Below are 24955 nucleotides of genomic sequence, written 5' to 3' on the forward strand. Positions count from 1 at the left end.
TTTTTTTTAAGGATATAGACCTTTCTAAAAATGAAATCAATGTTAAGAAGATCCCGATCATGGGAATTAATAGCAGAGTGAGGGAAGAATGTAATCTTTACATTCTACAATTTTGTTGTTCTTAAATTTGATGCACTAAAACATGTTTAATATATCATCCAAGTGACCTATATAATAAAACAATTTCTTCCATGTACACTGCAAAAAGTGCTGCAATTGTTACTTTAAAGGGCTATTTCTACATAACCCACATAAAGTAGTTTTGGTGGTATAAATTAATGTATTTAGGTTGATTCAATAATATTAAATAATATTTTTGACTTGAATAAAACTTGTTCATTTAGATGTTACTGTTATGTAACTTTGCCTGTGTTTCCCTGGCTTGTGTTTAGGCATTTATATTGAAATGTATATTGAAATTCCCCATTATTTCTGTACTCTCTTCCTGTGTTCCTGTTTACCTGTTTGCTGTGCATCCTTGTTTGTTGCCATAAGTGAAAAAAAAGTGAAATGTCATGTGGCCAAGTATGGTGACCCATACTTGGAATTTGTGCTCTGCATTTAACCCATCCAAGTGCACACACACTCAGAGCAGTGGGCCCAGGGAGCAGTTGGGGGTTCAGTGCCTTGCTCAAGGGTCTCACCTCAGTCGTGGTATTGAGGGTGGAGAGAGTGCTGGACATTCACTTACCCCACCTACAATTCCTGCTGGACTTCAGACTCGAACCCACAACCTTCGGGTTACAAGTCCGACACTCTAACCATTAGGCCATGACTATAGGACCATATATAGACATATATGCCTTTCCAAATCATGTCCAACATTCACTTACCCCACCTACAATTCCTGCTGGACTTCAGACTCGAACCCACAACCTTCGGGTTACAAGTCCGACACTCTAACCATTAGGCCATGACTATAGGACCATATATAGACATATATGCCTTTCCAAATCATGTCCAATCAACTGAATTTACCACAGGTGGACTGCAAACAAGTTGTAGAAACATCTCAAGGATGATCCGTGGAAACAGGATGCACCTGAGCTCAAGTTTGAGTGTCATGGCAAAGGCTGTGAATACTTATGTACATGTGATTTTTTTTCCTTTTTTTTAAAAATTAATTTGCAAAAATTTCAAACAAACTTCTTTCACGTTGTCATTATGGGGTATTGTTTGTAGAATTTTGAGGAAAATAATGAATTTAGTCCATTTTGGAATAAGGCTGTAGCTAAAATAACAAAATGTGGAAAAAGTTAAGTGCTGTGAATACTTTCTAGATGCACTGTATGCACAGACAAAGATTTCATGTTTATATGTAATCATATTCATCTATTCACTTTTCCTGAGTGCTAGTATATTTTAGTATCAACCAGTCCCAATAGCTAATCATAATTGCTCTCATCTTTATGTTGATGTTTGTTTTTGTGTAGAAATAGAAGACTGAAATACATTCTGCTCAATCATCAAGTCTTAAGGTTATATTAGAAGAAATGAAGAATGGTGAGTGTGATATATCATGTTGTTTCTCTCCTCTCAGGTGTTCATGCGTTCCAGTTCATGTACGGCTGTGAGCTGGATGATGATGGCAACAAACGAGGATACCTGCAGTTTGGTTATGATGGAGAGGACGTTCTCAGCTTTGATAAGAACACCCTCACCTTCACAGCTGCAAATCCTTAAACTATGATTACCAAGAACAAATGGGATTACAATGGAGCAGATGCAAATGTCTATAAAGCACATCTTATGCACTGAGTGGATAAAGAAATATGGGAGGGACACTCTGGAGAGAATATCAGTTGTTTTGATAATCACTGCATACTGAGCATTCATCGTTACAGTCTTTACCGTTTCACCAGGAAATAACAGCTGTATACAACAAAATGTTTGGTTATGTGTTTACTGTATCTCCTTTACACTCTCTGTCTTTATACTCCCTCTGCATTCACTTGCTTAAAAACTAAAACATGATGTAAATACATGCAGGATGTTAAGAAATTGTTCAATCACATTTTGATATTTAAGATATAATCATACATATTGTTACATGTTGTTATATATTTACACGCATAGCTGGTATTTGTGAGGGATTTTTATCAGCAACACTACACCAGCTGATTTTTCCACATAAACACGAGGCCAGGAGTGAAACACTATTAGACTAATCTAAAAGATGGATATGCTTACATGCACTAATTTTTGTCAATCCGAACGAATCCAATCGATTTCAGATTCTGAAAGTTCTGTTTATATAAACCCTTTGCAATCCAATTCACATGTTCGTTTAAATGCTCATTTATATATTTTGTACAAAACGTCAGCCCATGCAGTGCATCAGACACAGCTAAGAACTGCTATAATGTCACTGGAGCGACCGTCAGTATAATTGTCATTTTTGCCCTGATGACTTAATCCTAAAAGGAAAGCTGACAAATATGTCAGAGGAAATAATTATTAAACATTCAGTCTCCTTCACTGACCAATTTGTAAGACATAAATAAACTTGCACATTCATAAGAAGTAAAACATCTGTAAATCGATCTATAAAAGGGCTCTGATAGACATATGTTCTGCATGTGCACGAGGTTTATTTGAATCTGAGAAGATGCTCAAGTTTTTATTCTATCGATCAGATTATTTTAGGTCTACAACAGCAGATAATGAGAAGAAATATATATAGCAACCTTATAGATTTGCTTTGTTTTATTTGAATGTTGCAGGCTGTCTGATTTTCTGTTTCAATTTCACTTTATCTTTTTGTTTATCTTAATCTCTCTCTCTCTCTCTCTCTCTTCAGTTTCTCCTCAGGTGTCTCTGCTGCAGAAGTCTTCCTCGTCTTCAGTCACGTGTCAAGCTACGGGTTTTTACCCCAAAGAAGTAACAATCTCCTGGCAGAAAAATGGACAAGATCACGATGAGGATCTGGATCTTGGACAACTTCTTCCCAATGAAGACGGGACCTTTCAGAAGACGAGCACCATCACAGTTACACCTGATGAGTGGAAGAACAACCAGTACAGCTGTGTGGTGGAACATCAGGGCAAAACCATCAGACAGATCCTGACAGACGGTAAGATCCTAATTCATATGTTAAGAGTGATGTCTTGATGAGTACACCATGGAACTAAATTTTTTTAATGGAAATCATTTGCTATTGCCAGTCTCTGATTAGACTGTACTAATGTACTGCAGATGTCACAGTCATATGTTGTTTTTTGTATCTGATTAAATTTGAAATCTGTCCCAGTTTGTCAGAATCATTAATAAGCTGATGTTTTCACTTGATCTGATTCGTCAGATTCTGCTCCCATCGGCATCATTGTTGGTGTTGTTGCTGCTGTCCTCCTGTTGGTTATTTTTGCTGTTGCTAAGTATAAGGTCTATCAGAAAAAGAAAGGTGAGAGACATTTAGATATTATTATTATTATTATTATTATTATTATTATTATTATTATTATTATTATCACTATTCACTACACTGTATGTTTTACACATTTGTGTGCTAATATTTAATCTCTCTGGATTTCTGCTTTTCAGGCTTCAAACCTGTCAATGGTAAAGTTTTCTTAATCTCTGTTTGATATTTATTAATAACAGATAGGCTCTGCCATTCATGATGTGGTTAATAGTAATATGTTTATATTTCTAAAATGTTGGTCGTGTAAAATCAAAGAGTAAGTGAAAATATATGTATAGTTCTACAATATTTTTCTTTAAATAGAATTAATAAATACGAAATTGTGCAGCTGTGTGATGTAGCTATATTGTCATGATGATTGTAATTGTTGTAATTTGTTTTCTGTTCTAGCCTCTGATGATGGATCTAACAGCTCAGCACATACACATCCAAAAGCATAAAGATGTAAGTGTATTATTATTATTATTTATTAGTGCAGCTGTTTCAGTCATGTGAAATCAATAAAATGTAATCTGTTTTTGGCATTTTAGGAGACCAGATGAGTGCGAGAGATGAAGTAAAACATGATGCTTATCCTGCTGTCCATCGTGCTTACAACACACACACACACTTTCTCTCTCTCTCACACACACACACACACACACACATGTCTGGTCAGTTATCCTTGTGGGAACTCTCCATAGGCGTAATGGTTTTTATACTGTACAGACCGTATATTCTATTGCCCTACACCAACCCTACCCCTAAACCTACCCCTCACAGGTAACTTTCTGCATTTTTAGATTTTCAAAAAACTTAATTCTGTATGATTTATAAGCTTTTGTACCCGTGGGGACCTCAATTTAGGTCCCCACCGTGACACAAGTCCCCATGAGTCTGTGTGTATTCAGGTTTAAGTCCCCACCAGAATAGAAAAACGGGTACACACATACACACACACACACACACACACAAGATCATAGTTTTCAGTGATGGGATTGATCTATATTATAGTTCTACATTGATAAAGTTTTTGTTTCTTCACACTTTGTCTATCTTTTGTTTTTCTTTAATTGTATGAACTTGTTCATTTTAAGAGGACATGTTGATCTCAGAGATTTCATTGTAAAATATATACAGTATATTTCTCTTTAGTGACAAAAAGAAACCAAACATATAAATAATTGATTTGCAAGTTTGATTAATTTGTAGGATTTGTGATATCAATACTGATTGTGAAAAAAAGAGAAACTTGTGGAAATAGACACTTTCTAGTGTTTAGTCAGTATACAGTAGTATAGTAGTCATCTCTTGTATGTATGTGATTGTTTCTAGAGGAAATAGAATATGAAATAAATCAGGGCAATTCTAACAAGTCATGGAAAAATATCTCCTGCAGAACTTAAAATAACTTTATCATTGGGTGAATTGTGGAATTGGGCTATTCTATCAATAAAATTAAACGATATGTAGGCTTCATATTTTATTTCTTGTATGGGATTATTGGACTTTTTCTGTTTGCATACTTTTTTCTTTTTGTTTTACATGATTTAGATAAGTTGTACTAAATAATAATATTAATTATTGTAATGTTTAAGATACTGTACTATTAAAACTTTGCATGAACATCTGTACAGTAAACAGTAAATATTTTCCTTGATTTGAGGTTACGAAATCTAAATAAAGTTAAATTAATATTTTTTTGTATATTGGTTGCCTTCAAAACATTGTAATCTTATTTTGATTCTTTAAAAAGAAATAAACCTCACAAAAAGGGCCAAGCGGTGAACATCTGTCTTTCTGTTGTCAAAACAGCAGCATCCACATTTCACAACGTTTACTTCAAATTCAACAGAATATTCTAGAGTTACAGATCTTAGATCATATATGATGTTAAAATGCATGATTCCTTCCCAAAGTTGATACTAAATATTAATCAGAATCAAAATGACTGTATTCACCACTGCAGGCATGCAGCAGAATTTATAGAATGTTTGCAGGTGAAATATAGTGGTATATTCACAATAAACACAAGGAAGGAAGAGTGTTGAGCTGTTTAGATATGACACCAGACAAATATCATTTAGTACTATAAAGAGCTCTTAAGGGTCACTCTTTTGTTAAAGTTGACTCCAAAGAAACTGATAGATAACAACTGTGACTGTGGTGGATCCAGCTATCTCTGAACTATTTCTATCCAATACGACCTTTAAAACATTACACTAAATATTGTTTTACTTGAAAACCAAAACCCATAGCTGTTTGCTCTTGTAGATTAAGTAAAATAATATATAGTAATTAATGTAAATTTATATAGCTGTAATCAATGACTTGCCATTGTCAAATTCTTAGCACTTTTATTAAAACCACTAATTCATTGATAAATTGGCCAGACATTTCTGATCACACTGAGATGGGAAGTTTCCATCAGTGTTTTTCTCTAGTCACCAAATACAGCAAATGTGATTTGATACACAGCCTGTTACACTCAATTCTACCTAGCAACTACAGGCCTTCAGTAATACTGGACAAGTATGGCACTTTCTTCATTTACTAAATTTCATCTTAGATTAATCATGTAGAAAAGAGTAATCTTTTTAATAACGCTTGATTAGGATTTAACAAATAAAAATAAAAATAAATAAATAAAAAAAGGACATTTCATAATGTTCGTGTTGTTACTGAGCTTCCATAATTGTAATGGTGTCTAGAGGCTTGTGTATGTACATGGACTTAAGTCACACATCTAAGTTTCTTTTACGGACACTTTCCATATCACTGTCACATTCAGACTGTTAATACCTAATGAATGCCTTTAACTACAGCAATAAGTTCAGTCTCTATTTTGAACTGTCAAATACCAAGATAATGAAATGATATTGCATATTTGTATATCTCACATAAAAAAAATTCTGTAACACCTTATAATAATGTTTAAGGCAGATTAGATGAAATTAGAAGTGAATAAGTAGCAACTGCAAGTTGTACAAAAATAATAATTCAGCCATTACCAGGAAACAGGTCTTTGTGTGTCCCAAACTGATATAAGCAGCAGCACTGAACTTCATCACATTATCTGAATGACAAATTGTAAAGCTTTAAAAATTAAACATGAATTTTATTTTTCAATAAGATTCATTACCACTATATTTAATGGATTATTTAGATCCGACGGCGACAACATAAATTTAGCTATTATTATAATTAAAATATTATTTCATGGTCTATAAAGTAAAAAAAAAAAACTTTATGCATCCCATATTTGTTCACCACTAATCTGAATATTGGGGAGGGTGCACTGGTGGTCCCCTAAGAAAAAAAGATTTCTTGAAGGTTCAGCAATAATCTGTTCAAATTTTTTTATTTTTCTGAAGTTTCCTTGCACAAACTGCACAGAGGATGACCCAAATGGAACCACATACAAATTGGGTAGACTATAAGCACAAAAAATCACCATAAATATGGAGCTATATTTGACCTGTAAATTAAGTGCATTAAGTAAAAAATGTATTCACTGAAACAGATAGTTACAGAAAATACAACTCAAATATATTACAAATAATGGCAGACCTGTTCATAAGACGCATTAATTCTTGAGTCAAATTACACTGATATTTGTTGTTGTGTGCATCCAGGGAGGACATCGCAATTTTTTGTATTTGATATGAAATTAAACCTGTTCTGAGAAAAAAGTTTTTAAAAGGTTTGAGCAGAGATGGTTTAGATTATTCAAAAATACATACCTATATAGGCTATAATTATGGAAACAGTAATTTCTGAAGGAGAAATGACACAAAACTGCACTAAAGTGAAAATGTGCAGTTGTCAAATAATTGTTTCTTTATTTAAGTTAATTAATTTAGCTGTATTAGTGATTGGAGGACTGACACACATTTTCCTGTTCACTCTGAGATTGAAATATTGTTCTCTATCACCAAAGCAAATGTGATTTGACATACAACCTGCTTCACTCAGTTCTACCTAGTAACTGCTGGTACACAATAATGATTGGCCAAGCATGCCTGCATGCCACATTCAACTACAGAATGTCATCTTAGTTGAGAATCATAAGAATATGAATGTCTTTTTAATGATTAAATGTAAGAATTTAGCTATAAAGTGTGTGGCATCTGTCAGGAGTTATTAAATAACAAAGCAGATGAGACAGGAGTAGCAAATTTATCTTCTTTGCTTTACAGAACTTAAACAGTTCTGACTTCCTGTTTCAAAATATAGTCAACAATACAATGTTCCTCATGAACACAACAAAGTGGACATTCACAACATGTATACTGTAATTATGTCTTGTCCAGTTTTGTGTCTTATTTTTTTTAATGGACCTGAATCAAGTTTCTTCTTTGACACTATCCATGTCATTGACATATTTAGACTCTTTATCTGGAAAAAAAATAAATAAAAATACAGCAATAAAAAAGTGATGTGTGTATTTTGAACTGTCAAATATTAAGATAAGAAAATAATATTTGTAATATTTATAATGTCTACCTTTACACTTAATTGTGTGCATAGTATTTACAGAAGAGGACATTACACTTCAAAACAATATGTAAACTTAAATAAATAATGTCTGCATAACAGTAGAACATTTCCTGTACAGAAAACAAGAACAAAAACTACTTTTTTGATAGTCAATATTCATATTTGTTTTCTGATGAAACTTGATTTATGTTTAGTGAAGTTGTTTTACTTAATTTAAATATATTAAAATTTATATATGCATTAAATGCAAAGTACAATTCTCCAAGAAACATCTCCTCTGGTGCTTTCTTTCTCATGTGAAAGTTTCCAATCAGATCAGACTCTCAAATGAAATAAAACCTGCTACTGTGAATTCTGCCTAGCAACAGTCAGCTCAGTGTAATATCATTGGAAAATGATTGTGTCATGATTTCACCCTCATTCAAAAGTTTAATTGGTTGACATGATAATATCACCTAAATGTTTTGTTATGATTTATATTGAACTTCAATGCATCAGAGTTTAAATTTTTTGCTACTTTTATTGTATTCAGTTTACTTCTAAATTAGTTTAGTTTTGCCTTGTATTATATTACTTGATCAGTGCTGTGTTAATGTTGACTGATTATGAAATAATTCAGATAGCCTATCACAATTATTCCATGTTTTAATTATCTTCTCACCCCAAAGACCCTCACATAACATACTTTTGAGAAGAACATAACCAGGGAGAACCAAGCAATGCTAAAAAAAATTAATGACACATAATGAGAACTAAATAGGTTAATAGATATGACACTGCAAATAGTTTTCAGCCTCCCATGCTGTGGGAGTTATAGGCTATATGACGATTAAGCAAAATCATTAAATAAAATAAATAACAATGTAGCAAGTTCATTCAGTTTAATTTTTTTGTTTGTTTTTGCAAAATGTGAAGCTGAAATAAAAAAAAATGTTTTTCTTTTTTGTCTTGTAAGTTAGACAATTTATGGCATTTGGGGTTTTCTACTTTAAAATGGGGGCGTCACCAAAAAAATGAGAACCATTGGTCTAGACTGCGCAGTCATGTTACCTAATTAATATTCATGAGCCGAGCTGATAAGGTTCGTAATGTGTGCTTCCGCTCTTTTTCCGAACTTTCTGATGGCCCTGACATGTTGTTTTGGCTATCAGGCCAGTTTTACGTTTGTTCTGACATTTTTTTGTTTGTTTTTTTTTTGTTATGAGTTCGAAAGACTATAGATTTTATAGCTGCATAGCCTGTTATTATTCTGCTCGACCTCTGGCTTGGGCTCTGAAAGCAGAGGGGAAACAAATTATTCGCCCGAATTATAGGCTACAGTAGTCTACTCCTGAAGGAAATCCCCACGGTCTAAATGAAACCGAAACTATCACATAACATCGAGAGGAAAATGCGAATGTGAAAGAGCCTAACATGGACTATACGTTGTCGTCTCCGATAGAGACACAATTTCTTCCTTTATTCTTGGTCTGTGTTTAGAAATAAATAAACGTCGCGTGATGGAGCTCAAACTGCAGCATGCAAAAGCGCTGTTTGTAGATCTGGCGATAAGCTGTGCGCTACATTACAGCTCAAACGCGTTTATAAAGAGTAGCAGCAGTGTATTTCTCTTGACTCAGCTCTGGCTCGTGGCTGCTGTGAAGTGGATATGTCTCAGGTGCTTTCTGCTCGGCAGCTGGAGTGAGGCGACCGTGCGGCGCTGTGTAGCGGTGTCATGCTTGATGTGTCCGGCTTATGAAAGCGGACTGACGCTCCTCATGAACACACAGCCGGAAAACTGGAGCGGGTCTCTGTCTTGCCCTGGAAAAACGATTGCTTCTACAGCTGCAGCACTTATAGCGTGTTTGTTCTGGGAGGTAAGTTTTCCAAGCGCTAAAAGCGCGACTGCTGAAGGCTCAGAAAGCGCGGAGAGGAAGCAGAGAAACCGGGCGCTCTTCATGCGAGTGGTGCGTTACTCCAAACCCGATGCGCCGCTGCTGAGCGGAGCCTTTGTGTTTCTGTCTCTGGCTGTCATATGTGAGTATGAATTCAGCGGTGGGGGTGTTTGTAAACAGACCTTTCAACATTAAGTAGAAAAAAAGAAAAAGTTTTTAATCTTTTTGTATTTTAAAGGTGACATGTTCATTCCATTCTACACGGGAAAGGTCATAGACATCCTGGGAGAACAGTACCAACCAAACAGCTTCATGTCAGCAATCTTTCTCATGGGTCTCCTCTCACTGGGCAGGTACTGAAAGTCTTATTAAACTCATTTTTTTTTACTTTAACGGTTGTGTCAGAAACAAATGTTGTTCAAATGTGCAATAGGCCCTGAGTGAAATAATGAATATTCTCCTTGTCCATAGCTCCTTGTCCTCTGGGTTGCGTGGAGGTCTCTTCATGTGCACTCTGTCCAGCCTGAACAAGAGAGTTCGCCTCATGCTCTTTAATGCTTTGGTCAAACAGGAGATAGGATTTTTTGAGGATAAAAAGACAGGTAGGAATAATTAATTGTTCTAAATGTGAAGTTCTCAGTGACATCTGTCCAAAGAAGTCCTACATCCAACATTCAAGATATTGACTATTTTAATTGTAGTTTTCTTGTTTTTCCTTTATCTCTTATCTGTGATATTGTTCTGTTGTCAGGGGACTTGACATCACGTCTGTCTACCGACACCAAGCTAATGAGCCAATCAGTGGCGATGAATGTGAACATCCTCCTGCGCAGCTTAATCAAGAGTGTCGGTGTCCTGTATCTGATGCTCAGCCTGTCCTGGAAACTCACCCTGCTCACTTTCATCGAAGCCCCGCTGATTGCCATCACTCAAAAGATTTACAACACACACTATGAGGTCAGATGAACCGATGAGGTCAGATTTAAATATAGCACTGTAGCTCAGAGGTGAAATGACAGTAATTTTGAAGGACATTTAGATCACCACTGATCCAGTTTGACAAATGTTCAAATGTAAGATTAAAGGAGTGTTATGCCTCTCATTTTGACTCCTATCCTCTTCATTTGCTCAAACTTTGTTTCATTAACATTTCATAAGAAGAAACCTTCAAGGAGAACTTACTCTTGTCTAATTCTTTCTCTGTATCAAAATGTATCTCTTTTCATTTCTGAAATTTTCTTCTACACAGTTACACTGACCCAAAAACATCTAATTTTACAGCAATTGTCAAAAGAAGTTCAGGACTCGGTGGCCAGAGCCAATGAGACAGCAGGAGAGGCGGTTGCCGGGGTGAGGACTGTGCGCAGCTTCCACATGGAACTCGGTGAAGCCTGTCGTTATGACGACCGATTGACTGACACTCACAACCTAAAGACTCGCAGAGATACAGTGAGAGCGGTCTACCTATTAGTGCGACGGGTGGGTCTGCTGCATTAGGATTCTATCCTTATATCATTGAATTTTTATATGTATTCTAATAGTTACCATATGGTAAAATACAATGTTAGCATACATTGCAATATATCCTAATATATGTACAGTAGCTTAAATATGCAATACATAAAGTAAATAAAGTCAAATATATATCACATACTAATCATCGTTCACATTCTGATCGTAATGTTTCTCTGCATCGTCAATCTGAGCATGTAGCATTCATTTTTATTTAACTGTATTATATTTATTAACAGGTGATGTCATTAGGCATTCAAGTTCTGATAATGTACTACGGTCGTCAGCTCATCAAATCGGGATGCATGAGTACAGGCAACCTTGTGTCCTTCATCCTCTACCAGGGTGACCTGGGATCATACATTAGGGTATGGACTCATTTTGTTCTTATAGACTCTCTGTTTCTTGTTGCATTCATTTTAAGCCCTATACGGATAGAACTAGTTGAGGTCTGAACTGAGGAGGTCAGGTATTTTAGAGTTTCACATACTTTGTGGTTTATTTAAGAATTATGGTGCATTTCCTCTAAATGTTTTTATTGAATATTGAATTATAAAAAGAGAATTAAAGTGTACGAAACTGCTCACCACAAACCGTGTAGTAGCAGTGCTAGATGTGATCTTAATTAATTCACTTGCTTAATTATTTACATAATGTTTATACAGGGGTTATCGTTTATTTATCTTTCATTGTCTATACTCGCTACACTGTAAAAAACGACCGTGAATTTAGCGGTAAAAGACTGTAAAAATGCTACAGTAAAAACCTGTTAAATGGTTAACGGTAAATTCCCCTACTATATACGGTGAAAAACTGTATTGGACATTACATGTATTGGACATTAATTTTACGGTAGTATACCATTTTTGGAAAAAGACCATATAATTTACAGTGAATAACCGTAAATTGACATTCCCAGAATTCCCTGCGTTACATTTCAAATTTGATGTTTTTTTGTTGAAATAACTGTTTCTTCTTAGTTTTTTCTTATCAGTTTTGTATATTAGGGTTGTGTGTTACACCTAATGTTGTTAAATGAATGTTTATTGCATTATTTCAGTTTCATGTGTGTTACCGTGATGGTGTTTGGTGTTTGTGTGAATGACACTGTGCACCTTCTATATATGTTATTATCTAAAAGCTGCTTGTGATGGGCTTTGGTTCATCATGTGACATTCTCATCACCACCTGCATTTGGTGGTTATCAGTGTATTACAAAGGTGCAAAACAGAATTCAGTACTTCAATAGGTTGGAATATTAACATTATATCAGTTAATGAAAATACGGTATTTAACTGTAAATTTAAGTTAAAACCGTAAAACCTAAAACGTTGCTACCCTATTTTTTACGGTAAAATTCCGGCAACCACAACTACCGTTTTTTTACCGTAAATTTTATGGAATTTTTTTACAGTGTAGGTTAGTAAATCAGTGTAGTATAAGTTGTGTTCAGCAGTGTTTACAACAAGCAATGGGTGAAGTGGGTGACTTGTCAGACTTCCAAATAGGACAAATCACAGAAGCCTGTTTAATATGACCATCTGTAACCTTAAGAGCCCAATTGTTTGGTGTTTTAAGAACAGCAGTCTTTAGGATTATGACTGCATATAAAGCATGGCAAGACTTTATCAGCTAAGAAGAAGAATAGTGGGCAAAAAGTGAATGATAAGGACATTGAACACTAAAAAGGATTGTGTCCAAACAACAAACTGCAGCAGCAAAGTGACAACAAACCTCAATATTCACCTTCAAGACCTGTTTCCAAAAAACAACCACAGAGAACTTCACAAAGCCAACATCCACCAAAGAAATGCAACTGTTAAAAATTTAAGGTTACACTTTATTTTAAAGTGTCCTTGTTACAGTGTAATTATACATTTAAGTACTGAGTAATATTCATTAAATACATGAACTTACTATAGGGTTAGGGTTTGGCTTAGGGTTACTTGCATGTAATTATGCATAATTGTTATTATAATAGTAAGTACATGTAACATGTGTAACAAGGACACCTTAAAATTAAGTGTTATCCATTTTAATCATAGATACCAATGCTAAAATGCAAAAAATATGGTGTCATGATCATAAAACATGGACAGTTTAGCACCAAGATGAATGTTAACCAAAGAAGAACTTCAGTCTGCCCTGGCTGCTCAATCACCTGTCTTGAATATTAAAAAAACACTATGGATAGTTTTGTAGAGAAGATGATTTGCTCCTCCAACATCTCTGAAGCAACTGGCAGATGTTCTGATTGATGACTTTCTTATGGAGGATATTCAAAAATTATGTAAATCTATTCTAAAATGGCTGGTAAAAGGTTATTTCTCAGGTGTTCACATTTCACATTATTTTGTCCAACCCCTATATATACACATCCAAAAGAAGAAAAAACACTTTTAGCATTTTAGTATTACATACAGAAACTGAATCCAAATAATACTACAAATCCCAGTACAAATGTATCTCTATTTTTCATATTTTGAATAATGTGCAGTCAGTGAAATCCTGATCTGTCTTTCCTCAGAGCCTTGTCTACATGTATTCTAACATGCTGAACTCTGTGGGTGCGGCCGCTAAAGTTTTTGACTACCTGGACAGGAAGCCTTTAGTGAGCATCGATGGAAGTCTTCACCCTGAAACCCTGGCTGGACAAGTCCACTTCAACAACCTCACCTTCTTCTACCCAACACGACCTGATCAACCAGCCCTCAAGGTACGATAGACTCAGAATGTGCTGTCTTACACCATATATTATAAACAATATCTAAGAAACAGTTTCTTAGTTTCATTTCAATTACAACCACAATTAGATGATTAGATGTTTCCGATTAAAGTAACTTTTGAGTTCCTTTTTATTTTTAGTCACTTAGTAAAACACCTCTATATTTTATAAATCCTCTATATTTGCATAAATGTATTTATGCATATGAATATATATTATGCATATTCTTTATATTTGCTGTAATTAATATACAGTGTTTGATTGAATGTTTTCAGAACTTCTCTCTGGATTTGAAGCCGGGTCAGATGACGGCTCTGGTGGGAATGTCAGGAGGGGGGAAGAGCACCTGTGTGAGTCTGCTGGAGGGATTCTACCAGCCTCAGCAGGGACACATTCTGTTAGATGGTCAACCACTGCAGAACTACCAGCACAAGTATTTGCACCAGAAGGTAACAATCATTTGGGTATCTTATTAAATTGTGGTATTGCATTAGACTATGTTCACTGTGGAATCATTTGACCCTGATTTTCTTGTTCATCTGTGCTATAGGTGGCCATGGTGGGTCAGGACCCTGTGCTTTTTTCAGGCTCCATCCGGGACAACATAGCTTACGGTCTGACTGATTGTGATCAGAAAAAGGTGGAGGATGCAGCCAGAGAAGCGAATGCCCACGACTTCATCAGTCGACTAGAAAAAAGATATGACACAGGTACACATGAAGAATTATCACTCTATGCATGTACAGTTCTGAATCTCCCTGGAAATGGTATACAATGCTGATATCTTCAAATGTATTTTAACATACATCTCCTCTTTGTTTTGGCATATTATTTGAGTCATTATGACCTTTTAGTAAGCATCTGTTTATATGTGATGTGCATTAGATGTTGGAGAACGTGGCTGTCTTCTCTCCGGGGGTCAGAAGCAGCGCATTGCTATCGCCAGAGCTCTGATCAGACAGCCTCAGGTCCTCATAATGGACGAGGTCACCAGCAGCCTGGACACTGAGAGCGAACGCATGGTAAAAAAAATTTTGTCACCTCCTCTCCACAACATTTCAAAACAACCTCTGAATATGGTGAATCCTTAAAATGGATAGTTCTCTCAAAAATTAAAATTCATCATTTACTCACCCTCAGGTTATTCAAAACCCATAAGACTTTAGTTAATCTTTGAAACAAATTAAAATATTTTAAATGAAACCTGAAAGGTTTGTGTCCCTCCATTTACAGTCCAGGTAACCAAAACTTAAAAGATTCAAAATGGTCAGAAAGACGGCGTACAATGAATCAAGCGGTTTAATGCAAGGCTTGTAAAGAGATACAATCGCTTTATATGATGAACAGATTTAATTTAGTCTTATATTTACATCTAAACACAAACATAAACTACATCATATATGGTAAACACAGTAGCTCACACATGCTTGTTTGACGCACAAAACCAGTGAGGTTTGTTTTAGAGTGTGATGTGAAAAGTCTAAACTACATGTTCATATAGCGATCATATCTCTTCACAAGATTTTGTGTTTTACAACACATTTATAACCTTTTTTAATCTTTTAAGTTTCGGTTACTTGGACTTTCAGTAGAGGGGTAGAAATCTCCAAGGTTTCATACATTTACATTTACATTTACATTTAGTCATTTAGCAGACGCTTTTATCCAAAGCGACTTACAATTGGGGGATACATAAAGCGATTCTTCTTAAGAGAGGCAAACAGACACAAGAAGTGGTTGTAATACCAAGTTCTTAGACATTGTTCAAATAAGTACAAGCTAGAAAGAGAAGGAATAAATAAAGTTTTTTTTTATTTATTTTTTTTATTTTTTATGATGAAGTCAAGTAGCTTCGAAAGAGATGAGTTTTCAGCTGTCGCTTGAAAAATATCTTAATTTGTGTTTCGAAGATTAAAGGGTTAGTTCCTGCAAAAAATTTATCATTTACTCACCCTCACATTCTGCCAAACTGGTATGAAGACAAAAGAAGATATTTTGAATGTTGCTAAAAAAACAGTTGCTGGTAGCCATTGACTTCCATAATTCTTCAAAATACCTTCTTTCAGGTTTGGAACCACATGACGATGAGTAAATGAAAAAAAGAAAATTTTTGAGTGAACTTTTACTTTAAAGCATGTTGTATTACTGAACAAGAAACCCACTGATACTTATCTCCAACCTTTTTCCATGCCTACATTAACAGGTTCAGGATGCTCTGGCCCGTCGTCCCAACCAGACCTTGCTGGTGATTGCGCATAGGCTGAAAACAATTGAGAGGGCAGACCAGATCGTTGTGATTGACAAAGGGGAGGTTGTGGAGCAGGGGACGCATCAGGAACTGATGGAGAAGAAAGGAAATTACTATAAACTGAGAGAGAGGCTCTTCACTGAGGAAAAAGAAGCTGATGAGAAGGTGGACAAACAGGACTGAGTATCCTAATCAATTTCCAAGAATACATTACTATTTATAATGATAAGAAGCATAGCAGAATTTGTTTCCTTTTAAAATAGTGCTGTATTCTGATCAATATTTAACAGTTTGTATTTTTTCCACTTTGAATGCACTTTGAACAGTCCAAAAGTTGAATAATGCTCTCGTTTGAAAGTCGGTGAAAACATAGCAAAATCAGTCAAAACGTCAAACAATTCGAAATTGAATTATGTGTATCATGTCAATTGATACTTCGTACTGTATATGAATGTACACCTATATTTGTAATTCATAACTCATTTTGTTTTTTGTTTTTATTATATGCATGTTCTCTAGGTTGTTAGCACTAAGTACATCAAGGGTTACGAAATATTAAAGATGAACATTGCACAACAAAAAAAGAGAGAGCGTTTTTATTGGTAAACCACATAAATGCATCAAGCTTAATTTTTGTTCACACTTTCGCTGCCTTGGACGGTGCCATTATATCAGGATCATAACACTTAGGGAGCTGGTTTCCCAGAATACATTTCTCTTCCACACCTTCACTGTCAATGGTAACAAGGTAGGCCACACCTCCACTGGAACCGTCTCGGCCCATTGCCAGTGTCAGACCTTGAATTACAAAGCGCACTGTGAATTAGAAAAGATTCACATTCCAAATACTGAACATAACACAATTTTGAAAAGAATTTTAGGCCAAATAAAAGTGTTGTTCTACATCATACACTGACATTTGTGATAAATTTACAATAGGCCTAAATTAATTAATTAAATTCTTTAAAATTTGATGGAAAATATGTGGGCTAAAAAGCTAAAGACCATCAACATCTTAAAAACAGAGGTTTAGAACCCAAGTTGGTCACTTATTCAGTCAATTGCTGTTAAAACAAGAAAGCAAAGCATGTAACTCAGGACAAGATTAATTTATATATGCAACTCACTGTTGATCACAAACTCTTGGCACTCTTGTCTGGTCATGCCTGGTTTGTACTCAGCATCCACAAAGCCATAGATGTAGAAACTTCCAGAGCCACCAACTGCAAACGGCTGTCTGGTAATTAGCCCATTAAGGGTTGCATAGACCTGGAAAGGCAAACACAAAGATATAAGAAGTTAAACCTCTTCAGTAAACCTCTACTCAAGATTTACTTAAAGGGGTCATAGGATGCTACATGCACTTAAATGCATATACCTAAATGCGTCTATGTTCGCGCGAATCATTCAAGATCCAGCTTCACCTACAGAAGAAGTGAGTGAAAGGTTTTTTTAAAGGGGTCATATGATGCTATTTTAAAGATCATTATTTGGTGTATTTGGTGTAACAGAATATGTTGACATGCTTTAATGTTCAAAAAACATTATTTTTCAAATACTGTACATTATTGTTGGTCCTCTATGCCCCGCCTCTCTCAAACACTTCGTTTTCAACAAAGCCCCCTCCTTTGACAAGCGCAGTCTGCTCTGATTGGCCAGCTGACCCAGTGCATTGTGATTGGCCGAACACCACAAGCACGCGTCGGAAATGTTATAATATAATATAAGAATATCTTTGGATTTGAGACTTTAGTCTTTGCAACTTTATACAGATCTTCTTTATGCACCAAGAGCTTATAACACTCCAAAGAGAAAGGAAAACTTGAAATCGCATCATATGACCCCTTTAATGAATCTTTGCAAATCGCCTTTCCTAATGTGCTAATTAGCAAGTTTCAGTTAAAGTAAACAGTCCCTCAGAGAGCAGTTTGGAAGAGATTTATATGTATTTATATGGTGTTAGTACTGTGAACTTATTTAATTTTAGTCCACTGTAAAGGAATATTTCTTAATATAAAACTGCAAACAATCTATGTATAATTGCAAAATATAGAAAAAACATGACTTTTACTCAAATCTTTGCAGCTCGTCAATAGCACACACGTTCTAATATAGTCATTACTATATCAGATCATTACTGTATCAGCAACTACACAGTTACTACCATTAAATAAAGCATTTCATCAACGTGTCTGGGTTCATCATTGACTGAAGCGCAGGATCTACTCTTCAGCACAATGGTAACTCAAAACGAATTAATGTAACAGCTCTTTCTTTTGCAATAGACATAAATACAGTTCAGTTGAATATTTTTTCACTTTATCAGTTAATGACTTTGCATAACTTTTTTCTATGAACTTTCACTAATATTTCAGTCAAATTAATTAGTTTCATTTAGTAAATCTGAGTGCTACGTTTTACAGTAAATTACTACAGTTTTCTGCATTTTGTTGAGTAAAGTAATTTACTGTTAAAGTAAGTTAGTTTATTACTGTTAAATTACGTTTCATGCTGTTTTTTCCATCTTACATCTTTAACCCTTTGATGAAATCCACTGAAGAAGGCAATAAGGCCTGGTTTCACAGAAAGGGTTTAGGCTAAGCCAAGATTAGGCTATAGTTGAATTAGGATATTTAAGTATCTTTCATAAATGTGCATTAGAAATTTTTTTTTGGTGTGCATCTTGAGACAAAACAATGGCACTGACATATTTTAAGATATTTTGAGATAAGTTTCTTTCAGTTAAATCAGCCCAGACATGCATTTTAGGCATACGCCTTGTCTGTGAAACCGGGTGTATATCTCTCAAGATCTGATTAAACAAACTATTGGTAACGACGGAACTTGTGATCATAGTTTGTTTTTGGGAAACACGCCTCTGTTTGACTTTATTTCTGTCATACATCTCCAGAAGCTCTTATTGAGAATGCTTTAACCATGTGTTTTTAAAACGCATTTGTTGTGGCAAAAAAGCCACATGTTATGTGCGGCTCGTGATGATACACTGATGTGTAAAGACACAAAACGATCGGTCTTTGCAAGAAACTGAACAGTATTTATATCGTTTTTTACCTCTGATGCACTGCAATGTCTGAACTGTCCTGAGCGCGTTCGCTCTTCTTCTTCAGAAGAGCCGCAGGGTTTAATTTGGTTTTGTTTGTGTATGTTTTGTTTACTCTCAAAGCCATGATTCCAATCCACTGACATTATATGACTGACAGACTGCAACGGTTTAAGTTAAAAATCTTCGTTTGTGTTCTACTGAAGAAACAAAGTCACCTACATCTTGGATGCTCTGGGGGTAAGCAGATAAACATCACATTTTCATTTTTGGGTGAACTATCCCTATTAAAAGCCGTGCTCCATGTGCCCCTTTTATACTTTGAGCACCTGCCCCCCCAAAGGTCTCTGCATGGCTCTGATAATCAAAAATATAAAACAACACCCTTATAATTAGACCCCGAATGAGATAAGTGGATCAGGACACTAGGTTATGATTGTGACTAGTAATAAATAGCCAGCATCATCTGATCATGTTTTCAGCTTTTTTTGCTATAACAAATGTATCGTAAAGACACAGTTACAACAGCCAAAGAAAATCTAATGTTCAAAAGTCAAGGATCAGGAGCCCAACTAAAGCAAACTCTGATCTCAACAATGGTAACATCAAATGAAACAATAAAACAACATCTAAACCTCTGTTGATTCTCAATAATAATAACTACTGTACATGACAGAAATAAAGTCAAACTGGTTAGTACTAAGTGAAGCTGGTAATGCTGTTTGTGGAGTTGTTTAAAACTTCAGTTAATTTCATCTAAGTCTGTGACTGGAAGTCAGTTGTTGTGTTTCTGCTGGTCTCATCACTTTTTTTCTGTTCTTGTTTCTCTTTCCTTTAGTGATTTTGCTTGTTAACAACAGGTGTTCATCAGTGTCTGAATTCACTCATTTGTTTTCATTCACTCTGTCAAGTGGACTATATTAGTAAATTAATGTAGGGAATAGTGAATGAGGGTGTAGGGTGTGATTTGAAACAGCATCTGAGTGTTGACTTTGAGTGCTGTTAATTCACGGTATATTGCAGTAGGTTAGTTTATCAAAAACAACAAATATTACCCAGGACGCACTGTTTTGTACGGTATATTACTGTTTTAATGGAAAACAATGTGTTCCTGTCAAAATTTGGCCTACGTACTAGATTCACCATGATGTCATTATCACATGACCCACCAGCGTCAGTTGGGTCGCGTTACTGCCATTCATGAATCCTCTCCTATGGCCTCATAGTAAAGTGTCCATCATATGCACACTTCATATTGGATGCAGCCTAAGATTTCTAATAAAGAGAATGGCTTCTGTTTCTTTCCCACTCTCCCCTGTTCTGGGAGTGGGCCTATGTAAGTTTGTTGAGTGGGTACGAAATTTGACATAAAGGGCGAATTGCTTTACGCTAGCAACAAATGCATGTGTACATCTATTCACTGTACAACAGTGATATATTAATGATAGTGAATTTCACAAACTTAATTGTAGGGGGATCCAAAGTCACAGAAATACACTAAACTACATGCAGTTGCTTTAACCTGGGAAATCAACCATTGTCAAAAAAGAAACTCGACATGTACAGTGGTGTGAAAAAGTGTTGGCCCCCTTCCTGATTTCTTATTTTTTTGCATGTTTGTCACACTTTAATGTTTCAGATCATCAAACAAATTTAAATATTAGTCAAAGATAACACAAGTGAACACAACATGCAGTTTTTAAATGAAGGTTTTTATTATTAAGGGAAAACAAAATACAAAACTACATGGCCCTGTGTGAAAAAGTGTTTGCCCCCTAAACCTAGTAACTGGTTGGGCCACCCTTAGCAGCAACAACTGCAGTCAAGCGTTTGCGATAACTTGCAATGAGTCTGTTACAGTACTGTGGAGGAATTTTGGTCCACTCATCTATGCAGAATTGTTGTAATTCAGCCACATTGGAGGGTTTTCGAGCATGAACCAATCAGATTTTTCAGAGCATGAGCAGTACCGAGGTACAACTGAGAACAACTTAGCAATGAAATTTTGTTTCAACCACATATGGTGATGGAGAGGGAATCGTGAAGTAAAGCCTTAATTTGCATTGTATTGTTTCTCTGTATGATGATCTGTTGCTCATATATCTTTCTTTTCATCTAATTATAGCACTTTAAAATTTCTCACCATACATACGCGTAAACACAACTAACCACTTCATACCTGTCCACCTTTTTTCTTGTCCCATCCACCCACCATGAGATGAGCGGAAAGTTCTTCTTTGTATTTGTAAGAGATGTTTTTAACAAGAGTCGCTGCTGAGCACACCAGGGGGTCCTCGCCCACCTCAATGCTGATAAACAGATGCACAGAGAGAAGGTTCAGCAATATAAAACATGTAGTGTTCCTGGTTGTAAATGCATGTTCCCAAGTCATCTACAGTCATGGCCAAAAATATCGGCACCCTTGGTAAATATGATCAAAGAAGGCTGTGAAAATTAATCTGCATTGTTAATCCTTTTGATCTTTTATTTTTAAAAAATCACAAAAATCTAACCTTTCATTAGATAATAAGAATTTAAAATGGGGGGAAATATCATTATGAAATAAATGTTTTTCTCTAATACACATTGGCCACAATTAACGGCACCCTTTTATTCAACACTTTTTGAAACCTCCATTTGACAGTTTAACAGCTCTAAATTTTCTCCTATAATGCCTGATGAGGTTAGAGGACACCTGACAAGAGATCAGAGACCATTACTTCATCCAGAATCTCTCCAGATCCTTCAGATTCCCAGCTCCATGCTGGTGCTTCTCCTCTTCAGTTCACCACACTCATTTTCTATAGGGTTCAGGTCAGAGGACTGGAATGGCCATAGCAGAAGCTTGGTTTTGTGCTCAGTGACCCATTTTTGTGTTGTTTTTAAGGTTTGTTTTTGGATTATTGTACAGTTGGAAGACCGGGTTAATTCTTTAAAAACTGATAGAAATGTGTCGAGCAAAAGACAACTCACCAGCCTACTTTCACTTTCGTGTGCAAACGCGTCACGACGCTGAGCTGCGCTCCTGTGCGCACAGAAGCGTCCTCATTTTACAACACCTGCTTAACCATTCTTTGGTATAACATATCAAAGTAGTGATTTTTCATTTAAATTCTGTCATTTCCTTATTTTGCACATAGACTCTTAAATATGCGATATTTAAGTACTTAATTGAAACTGATATCCATGTTTTCTATATTGTCTTATATCAAATTAAGACAAAGTTTGAGGCACAAAGAACAAAAAACAAATTAATAAATAGATAAAAAATATCAGATGTTGAAGCAAAAAGTGTTGAAACACTTCCCAGTCTCATCTCCTCTCCTCTAATCCTATGCGGAATTTCTTTTCTTCTTCTTTTTTTTTAAACTTTATTTTAAGGATTTTTCAAAGTTAAGAACAAGCAAACAACACCGTCTCGGACTACACACACAAATAGAAAAAAAGGGAAATCAAGTCAAATAATAATAATAATAATGTTAAAATAAAATAATAATGAATAATGAATAAACAATCAATTACATTTTAAAAAATGTATAATGATAATATAGATTAATATTTGGTCCAGTATACAAAAGTACTAGTAACAAGCTGCAAAACAATCAGTTAAGGTGCCCAGAAGGGATGTACAGCCTCAGAGGAGTCTCTAGGAACCAGTTGAGTGGCTAACTCGTCCAAACATCCAAGAAATAAACCCCAAACAGCGGAAAACTTTTCAATGCTATTAGTCCTCAAGAACCTGAGTCTTTCCATTTGTATAACAGAGATTATGCCCGTAATCCACATCTGAAAGAAAGGGGGTGATGGTGATTTCCAGTTCTTAAGCACAAGTCTCTAGCCACAGTCATGCAGCATTAGAGACTGTTGTAATGTTCATGGAAGGCAAAAGGTGCGTTGTGAAAAACCAAATAGCAAGTTCTGCATCCGGTGGAAGAGGCCTATTGTAAGTTTTGGAGAACCAGTCAAATATGCTTGACCAAAATCCAGACAATAAAAGGCAAATCCAGAAAGCATGAGAAGTTGTATCTTTTGCCACCTTACACTTGTCACACTTTGGTGAAACAGAAGGGAAAATTTTATGCAGCTTGGTTTTAGTGTAATGCAAGTTTAACCTTAAACAACCTTAAATTGGATCAGTTGGTGTCTGCTGTTGACTGAGCAGGTCTGTATCACAACCAAACACTTATCCCACGTATCTTCAGAGAGCTCAACTCCTAGGTCTTCTGTATGCTTCATTTCTGAGTAAAAATGTGAGTTTTCACTTTTTTTTTTAATAAAGCATATATTTTCTATTTCATAGTGCACTGGGTTAATTAACTGTGAGAATAACAGAACACATACGCATATTTACCTAAGAACATTATCTTGAGCTATTGATTTAAATGTTTAAATTTTTTTTGATGGGCTACTTAAAGACTGTTTGCAAGCATGCTCATATACAAAGTGTGTTTTTGGCCATTTTTTATGATTTTGTTTACAGTACAAAATTCATGAGAATACACACAAGTGAAAACAACAACAGGTAAAATGTTGGCACTTAAGCCAAACTCTGTAGGACTGGCAGTTTGTTGCCCGGAATCAGCTGCCTCTCAGCACCCTTCTCTGTGACAATGACAAGATGCACGACGCCACCACTCACATTGTGTCCATGGCTAATGAAAGAGTAGGGGAAAAATAATGAATAACGTGTGAATAATTCAGTGATTCTGAGACAAACAGCACAGTATATAAGAAAGTAGAGTAAGAGGGACAGATTGATGGAAAGGGAGTGAGTGCAGCTGTCAAAGCATATAAAATGAACTGCAATTATCCGTACCATTAGTTGTAAAAGTGAGACACTCTTCTCTGGTCATTCCAGGCTTGAATTTGGCATCTGCATAGCCATAGATAAAGGTGCTACCAGACCCACCAATAGTAAACTCCTGCTCTATAATCATGCCTCCAAGAGACACCTGGAACACCTTTGAAAAAAGGAAGACAAGTCTCATTATGTTTTAGAATTGAATTGAAAAACATTCCGTAGATATATGAAACTTAAAAAATTACATTACACACCTGAGGGCCATTTTTGCGATCCCAACTAGCCACAATAAACCCAGCACTGAGTTCATCTCGATGGGTATAGCAAAAGCTCCTCATGATGGCTGCAGCAGATTTGACCAAAGGGGGTTCCTCCATTTGCATGCTAAAACAAATGTATCAGCAGCGTTAAATATAAAGTCACTAGTCTATACAGAAGAGATTAGTTGCTATGTCATACGGGAATATGTATGCTCTTTTATCCATCCATCCTGTCTCTAGAATAATTATGCAGCTGCAAAAGACAAGCTGAAGGTAAATTGACATATGCTGACCTGTGAAAACTGAGCTGATGGATGACAGCATTTGTGATGCCTGAGCATCAGCCAGTGATCCAGCCATACAGCAGAATATCTTGTCATGAACCTGAATAACTTTGTTGATCACCCTTGATGATACATATTCTCTGAAAAAAACAGAAATATCCTCAGTATTAGATAAGTGGTTCATGCACAACTGCAAAGAAAGAAGAAAGAACACTTACTCTCCCATAGAGGCTCGTGAATCATATCTCACTGCTATGATGGTTGTCTAAAATGTATTTCATTAAGATATC

At 35.7% G+C, this 24955-nt stretch overlaps 1 protein-coding gene and 2 pseudogenes across 1 annotated transcript; 2 read left to right on the forward strand and 1 right to left on the reverse strand.

Moving 5' to 3' along the window:
- Positions 1 to 1436: 1436 nt before the first annotated feature.
- LOC107574274 (major histocompatibility complex class I-related gene protein-like) lies at positions 1437 to 4062 on the forward strand (annotated as a pseudogene).
- A 5171-nt stretch (positions 4063 to 9233) lies between these two features.
- Positions 9234 to 16645, forward strand: LOC107574270 (antigen peptide transporter 2-like). The gene is made up of 11 exons (XM_016260719.1): positions 9234 to 9916; positions 10013 to 10127; positions 10246 to 10376; positions 10526 to 10731; positions 11056 to 11253; positions 11526 to 11654; positions 13814 to 14002; positions 14287 to 14460; positions 14562 to 14721; positions 14897 to 15033; positions 16215 to 16645. Exons 1-11 carry the CDS (start codon positions 9400 to 9402, stop codon positions 16440 to 16442), a joined length of 2184 nt encoding a protein of 727 aa, XP_016116205.1. The 5' UTR covers positions 9234 to 9399; the 3' UTR covers positions 16443 to 16645.
- Positions 16646 to 16891: 246 nt separating this feature from the next.
- Positions 16892 to 24891, reverse strand: LOC107574269 (proteasome subunit beta type-9-like; annotated as a pseudogene).
- Positions 24892 to 24955: the final 64 nt, after the last annotated feature.

This window comes from Sinocyclocheilus grahami, unplaced genomic scaffold, assembly GCF_001515645.1.
Source record: "Sinocyclocheilus grahami isolate Dianchi unplaced genomic scaffold, SAMN03320097.WGS_v1.1 scaffold2166.1, whole genome shotgun sequence".
Lineage (NCBI taxonomy): Eukaryota > Metazoa > Chordata > Actinopteri > Cypriniformes > Cyprinidae > Sinocyclocheilus > Sinocyclocheilus grahami.

Excerpts from the sequence above, each read along its gene's own strand:
- LOC107574270 (XM_016260719.1), top strand. The coding sequence starts at position 9,400 with ATGGAGCTCAAACTGCAGCATGCAAAAGCGCTGTTTGTAGATCTGGCG. Across the intron at positions 14,722-14,896 it reads AGAAAAAAGATATGACACAG|ATGTTGGAGAACGTGGCTGT; the intron begins GTACACATGAAG and ends GATGTGCATTAG. Across the intron at positions 15,034-16,214 it reads ACACTGAGAGCGAACGCATG|GTTCAGGATGCTCTGGCCCG; the intron begins GTAAAAAAAATT and ends CTACATTAACAG.